The sequence below is a fragment of the Helobdella robusta genome, assembly GCF_000326865.2.
Source record: "Helobdella robusta unplaced genomic scaffold HELROscaffold_80, whole genome shotgun sequence".
Classification (NCBI taxonomy): Eukaryota; Metazoa; Annelida; class Clitellata; order Rhynchobdellida; family Glossiphoniidae; genus Helobdella; species Helobdella robusta.
The window spans coordinates 490,548-497,890 of record NW_008705460.1 but is presented as its reverse complement, the minus strand read 5'-3'; the positions used below and the strand labels follow the sequence as shown (position 1 = coordinate 497,890).

At 27.9% G+C, this 7,343-nt stretch overlaps 1 protein-coding gene across 1 annotated transcript; it reads right to left on the bottom strand.

The window, feature by feature from the left end:
• Window positions 1–5,462: 5,462 nt before the first annotated feature.
• HELRODRAFT_194507 (hypothetical protein) lies at window positions 5,463–7,075 on the bottom strand. Its single transcript, XM_009032423.1, has 2 exons — window positions 6,175–7,075; window positions 5,463–5,981 (listed from the first exon to the last, which is right to left on the bottom strand). Exons 1-2 carry the CDS (start codon window positions 6,296–6,298, stop codon window positions 5,770–5,772), a joined length of 336 nt encoding a protein of 111 aa, XP_009030671.1. The 5' UTR covers window positions 6,299–7,075; the 3' UTR covers window positions 5,463–5,769.
• Between the last annotated feature and the right edge of the window lie 268 nt (window positions 7,076–7,343).

The following is a 7,343-nucleotide window of genomic DNA, read 5'->3' as shown; positions in this document are numbered from 1 at the left end:
AGTACTTTAAATCATAATGGGGATATTATTCATTCGAGTAATTTGATTTAATTAACAATTGTAATTTTCTTAGCTTTATGCCACCTTCCACATGTTCGTCCATTTTTTTCTGTGAAACCAATGAGCTTGAAGTGTTAAAAATTGTTTTTAAATTTAAAAATTCACATTCGTCTCGCTACGATGATATTTCTAACTACATCATTAAAAACCTAGCTTGAAGTATTAAAAATTGTTTCTAAATTAAAAAATTCACATTCGTCTGTCCATGATGATATTTCTAACTACATCATTAAAAATCTAATTAATTCATTTCTAATGCCACTAACATATTGCATTAATTTATCTTTTATCACAGGAATTGTGCCTAACTGTCTTAAAATTACAAATGTTATTCCAGTTCACAAAAAAGGTTCCTTAGATTTGATATCCAACTATTGTCTATCATTAGTGTCGTCTTTGTTGAAAATCATGGAGAAAATTATATGTGGTAGTATTACGTCGTTTTTAAATAAATTTTAAATTTTGTCTCCTTGCCAGTTCGGTTTTAGAAAGGAGAGTTCAACCGAACTTGCTATTTTGGACTTAAAGCTTTCTGTTTGTAGTAACATCGATTTAAAACGAAACACCATTGGTACGTTTATTGATATAAAAAAAAAACATTTGACGCTGTCGATCATGTGTTGGTGTTATCATGCCGCATTATGGAATTAGAGGACCTTTGTTAAAATGGTGTCAAAGTTACCTTGCAAATCGATCTCAATATGTTGTTATAGGTAAACATCATTCTTCCTTGTTGCCTATTGTCTCTGGAGGGCCTCGAGGTTCTGTACTTGACTCTGTTTTTTTTCCAATATATTTATTAATGATTTATGCAGATCGACTAAGGCTGTTAAATATATTATGTATGCGGATAACACTACCATTTTGGCATCTGGCGATTCCATAGGTGAAGTTGAATGTATTCTTAACTCAGAGCTTTCAAGAGTTCACTTGTTGATGATGAATAATAAACTGGAAATTAGTTTATCAAAAACTTATGCGATTCTTTTTGGTCCTAATATTGTCACCAATTTACTAACATTTTCTATTTTCTACAATAACAATTTGGTAGATCGATTGGACAAGTTAGTCTTTCTAGGTGTTACAATCTTTGCAATGTAAGTTGGAAAGAGCGCACAATTAGCAAATCAAACAAAGTATCTAAAAATCTAGGAATAATCTATAGACTAAAATATTTTTTACCGAAATGTGTATTACTTAATTTATATTATTCTTTTATTTATCCTTATTTCACTTATTGTATTGTAGTTTGGGGTAGTTACATTAAGTCTCATATTATTATCTTAGATAGATGTTTATATTCTTTATTCGTATTTATTATGACCTTAAAAATATGATCATATTTCAGATTATTTATCGTTGTCTAATTTGTTGTCTATTCCTAAACTGTACATTCTCAGATTATTATTATTCTTATTTAATGTTATAGTAAAGAAGAAATTTGTTATGTTTAATTCGTATTTAATTAAATCTTCTGAATATTGCAAAAGAACAACTCGGCATACTCCATTATGCAATTGTATTGTCCCTCGTACTGTTTTATTTTCATCTTCAGTTTTTGTTTTTGGTTAAAAACTGTGGTCAAAACTACCGTGTTTAGTTTTACAAGTACCTAACTATGGGCTATGTAAAAAATCGATTTTTGATATAATTAAAAACAACTTTTTTTTACAGGATATGATTTAATTATTTCAATTATTTAAGTTATTTTATAAATAAAAATTTCTAATATGAATTCAATTGTTTTGTTTAACTTGATAAATTTTGATGAGCATTTTTGTTCTAAGTAATTTCTACCCATTTTTGGTTTAATTTAACTTGTTTTCATTGGCTAGCTATACGATTTTATTTTCATTTATGTTATTTTCACGTAGGGATATGTTTTTATTGGGTTTGGGTGGCCGTACAAGCTCGTTTTTGCTGAATAAAATTGAGTTGAATTTATATATATATATTTATTTATATATATATACATACGTACATATTTACGTATATATATATATTTATTTTGTTATATATATAAATATGTATATATATATATATATAAATATATATGTATTGGGTTGAGACTATCTGATTTGCAGTTGTTTAAAATATCACAGCATTGCAGGCATTTTTAATTTGAATTTGAGCTTTTCAATTTTTCGTACGGCGAATTTCAGTTTATTATTGAGTTTATTCAATTTATAAACAAATTTTTTTTTCATATTTTACATTTTCGTTTTCACAATTAAATAAAAACTCAGTTTCAAATTCATTGACTGCAATATTGTGATATTTTCAAACATCTGCATGTGTATATGTATATATATGTGTGTGTGTTTGTGTGTGTGTGTAAAATTATACATTTATATATATATATATATGTATAATATATATATATATATATATATATAGATATATATAGTGCCGCTTAAAATGACAGGAAAGATCGTTTTTTCAATTTCTTTGAAATCCGTTGATCCAAATTATAACAAATCTTTATGGTAATTTTAATCATTTAAATGCAAAAATTTACAGATTTAAATGCAAAATCCTTAAAGTTTATTTATTCAGGTTAATGCTAAATTAATAAGCAAATCTAACTTACGATGCACATTAGAAGGACTATTGTTGTTTTGTTCACTTTTTAGGCTGATTTGAAATCCATTAAAATTGTTCTTTAGAATGGGTAGAGGAAAACAAATGAACATGGAATAAGGGATTCTAATTTTGACATTAAAATCTAAAAACTATAGTCTGAAAAAAGTTTTAAAATCGTTGAATGTTTTTAAAACAATCGTTTTAATATTTGAAAAATCTATTGTATTATGGAAGGAAAGAAAGTAATGGACGACCGCAAAAGCTGTCAAAATAATAAACAAAGAAACTTTTAATTCTGAGGGCCTGTGAGGGTACACTCAGTTCTACTAAATTAAAAAATGACCTACAGTCGAATTGCGGTATTACTACTGTAAAAGATGCCTAAAATTAAGTGCAATTGTTTAAAATTTGAAAAAAATTAGATCATTGCCACTCACTTTGGCATAAAAACCAATAATTATAGTGGGCAAAAGATCATTTTACTTAGGGTGGAAAATGGAATCTTGTCATTTTTTCTGATGAAAAAAATGAATCTCGATGGTACAGATGGTAATCAATTCTATTGGCACGATGATAGAAATGAAAAAAGAAGATTATTTGGAAGGCAACTAGGAGGTGGGTCGGTCATGGTTTATGGTGCTTTTTGAGCAACTGTCAACCTTTCAAGGACATTAAAACGTTCATGTATATATTTTTCACTTTTTTTAATTTGGCAAAAGAGTTTTTTAAAAAAATAAAAAACGCTGATCGTACCTATCATTTTGAACCGCACTGTATATGATATGTAATATGTGTGATATACATTTCTATGATTGATTTAAATTAATTGATCAATAAATAGACTGCTGAAGTATTTTCAGTCAAACACCTTATATCATATCATATTATATAAACTGTTTTAAATTCTTAACAATTAACTTGAAGTTTAATTTGTTTTTAAAAGCTGTGTTATTGAAATTTATTTTCTGCTTGAAACTAAATTCTCCCGTGCCGATTCAGTGCGCATTTAAGGATGCAGCATGGAAATTTGTTCTGAATGCCAAATTATGAATATATTAAATTATGAATATATTAAATTATGAATATATTAAATTATGAATATATTAAATTATGAATATATTAAATTATGAATATATTAAATTATGAATATATTAAATTATGAATATATTAAATTATGAATATATTAAATTATGAATATATTAAATTATGAATATATTAAATTATGAATATATTAAATTATGAATATATTAAATTATGAATATATTAAATTATGAATATATTAAATGCGTGATCTAAATGAAAAAGTATGAAAATAAATAAATATATCATTTAAATTAATCGTTTAAATGAACATGCAATCGGACAAACAAGTGAGCTCTCAATCACACGACAAATAGAGAAAAACACACAATCAAGTCACAAATACAAACGAACATACAATCAAGCCACAAATACAAATGAACATACAATCAAGTCCCAAATACAAACGAACATCAATCAAGTCACAAATACAGAAAAACACACAATCGAGTCACAATTTCAAATGAACATACGATTATGAATCGAGTAAACAATCTGTCATCTCATAACTAAACAAACAAATTGGTAATATGAAAAATTCTTTGAACGAATTTTTCGAAGCGTGATAAAATTTTAATTAAGCAAAACAAAATTTAACCGTATTGTTTAAAATCCATTTCTTGGTTTTTTCTATTTTTACCACGAGTGATAAAATAAATTTATGGATAAACATTTTCATGTATTTTAATGTTTCCACTTTTTATATGAAAATTTTGCACTGTTTTTGTGCACCAAAATTTGATTTGTTAAGTTTTTTGAAGTTTGATTGCATTATGTCATCGTTTTTTTCTTATTTTTCGTTGTGTCACTTCTTGTGAGGTTTTCAAACGAGTGTGGAATAAAAAATAATTACATTGTTATGTTGATAAACTAATAGCAAACAATAAAATAACTTCAATAAGCTATATTTTTCAGTTTTTAATATAAAATATTCATTTCTAAAAAATTTTAGTAAACTTCATAAACTTGAAGTACAATGACAAAAAATTGTGAAAGGCCGTTTATCAAAAATACAATTTTTTAGTCGATAAAAATTTAATTAACCGACAAAAAATTGTGAAAGGCCGTTTACCAAAAATACAAATTTTTTAGTTGATAAAAATTCATTCAAATAACCATCTATTTATTTGGAATGAACATTCGGCCTCAAGGTCAAAACTGAATGTGATAATAATTAGCTTTGGAAAATTCCTTAAATTTTAGTTATTGTTAGTGATGTTATTAAAGGCAGTTTTACTCCTTTAGATTTGTTCTCGAGACACGTAGAAAATGTTTAGCAAATATTGTAGTTAGAACCAAATTGCCCGTCACTTAAAAATAATTCTAATTTGTCGCTCACGTATAAGCATGAAAAATGTACTACAGAACTGTTTCCAATCTCTTTTTTAATTCTTAGGTATTCGAACGGTATTCTGTTGTTGCCGGTAACTTACTCAAACTACAGATTGGGTTCATTTTCAGAAAAAGCCTTGCTCGAGGTATATGGTGATATTTATCAATTAAGGGGATTAGTTGAAGTTGAAATATTAAGATTAGTTGCCTATGACTTGATGGCAGTTTCTAAAGCTAGGACAACACAGAGTGGTAAGTTCATGCAGGGCCAATAATTCGTCTCAAGAAATAGATATTAGTTAAACTACAAACAAAGTAATTAATCGAAAATCAACCCTCTGAGGAATACCAAAAAGCAATTAATAATTATGTCTACATTCAAATAGGGTTGATTTTCAAATTTTTCAAATGAAATGTTTATAAAATCTTCTAAATTGGGAAATTGTTAATTAAAACTCCGCATGAATGTTTGAACTGAATTTTTTTTAGTCTTCATTATTGCAACATTGACATACGCAGAACCACTTATAATGTTACATATATATTATCTATAATCTTTTTTCTTTTATATTATGTTCTTCATATCTTCATCCATTGATTTGAAGCAACCATCTTTGCTAAAAAGGCTGTTTATTCATTTCACACGACGTGTATTTATGTGCCCGCGCAAGCACTGCATCTTATACGCTGAGTATATGATAGCCATCGAGATTTTTAACTCAGCACGCATTTGAACCACTGAGCCATCTCGCCGGTCAACATGCGACAACATACGCCGTCTCCCCATTTACCGACTTCGGAAGGATGGATGGCTGGGTTGGCCGGGGGCCGGCTACCTGGAAGGACTTGCAGAAACTGCAGGATTCGAACCCTATATGTAGACGGACAGGCTAACCACTCGGCCACGAGACCCACAAATTGCGTGTCTTCATACAGACAACCACGTGATTTATGAATATTAATGAGCCATCTGAGTTACAATTCATTCATGTGCTTAAATAAGATTTAGCAAAACTAATAGTTGAATCGTAACATGTATTTTGTTTGCAAGCTAATTGAATTGAATAAAATTGACAATTTTGTATGACATCAAAAATGTTTTAAACATATTTTACTAACGGTTGTTGAAAAGATAGCCAACGGTTATCATCGGCTTGCGACCATCACTACCGGCAAGAATTTCCCTCATAAAAAAAACTTTCATGTTAGCAATGTGACTAAATATTTTCTTTAGCGACATCATTGAATACCTCAAAACGATTTGTGTTCAAGTCATTTTGTGCAATCCAGTTTCAAGAAAGAAGGACGATAATGTCGAAAATACGACTTCCAGCCATCCACGTCATTCAAACTGTGCATTGATGCAAAATATTTAGACGTTGCTACCAGTAATAGTACCTAGATGACTCGAACAAGTCACAATAATGGAATGGACATTCAACAAAAGTAGCAATCAACTCAAGTGATGTGATACCTAATACTTGTAAAGAAAGAAAAAAGCATTTTGAACACGGTATTCAATCAACAAATCAATCCCTTAAATTTGTACAACCCAGGTTTTAAAAGTTCAACTAGGCTCAACATAAAACTCGCAAAACAAATAATTTCAATGAAGTACAAAAAATAAAATAAAATAAAATAATGCTAAAAAGAAATAAAGAAAGAAACTAAACCATGTATTAAAGCATTTCAAGACACATAATAATGACCGTTTTTAAAATTATATCAATCATTTTATATTATTCTTTTAATAACATTTATTTGATATTATTCATCCGATTTCATTTATTTGATAGTGTTCATTCAATATCCTTCATTAGATTTTATTAATTTTATTTATTAACTATGTAACGAATTTGATAAAAATCTTTTATTGGATAATTCATCATAATATACCGCTCATTTAAAAATTCACCATCCACTTGATATCATTCATTAGAAATCCTTTATTGACTATCCGGATTCTTTAGAATTTCTTTGTTAGATATCATTCATTTAATAATAATTGTTAGAACTCTCATTATATATTGGTTTTTGTCCCTTGAGAATTCTTCAATGAGTAAGTACCATTCAATCGGTATCAATTGTTGGATAATCTTTATTTGCATCTTTTTTTAGACATCATTTGTTAGAAATCTTTCATGGAATATCATTTATTTGATATAAATCATTTGATATCATTTGCAAAAAATCTTCCATTTGATATCATTTGTCCAAAATTTCTCATCGGATATCGTTCATTTGATATCAATCGTTCGACATTATTTGCTAAAAATCTTTCATTGGAT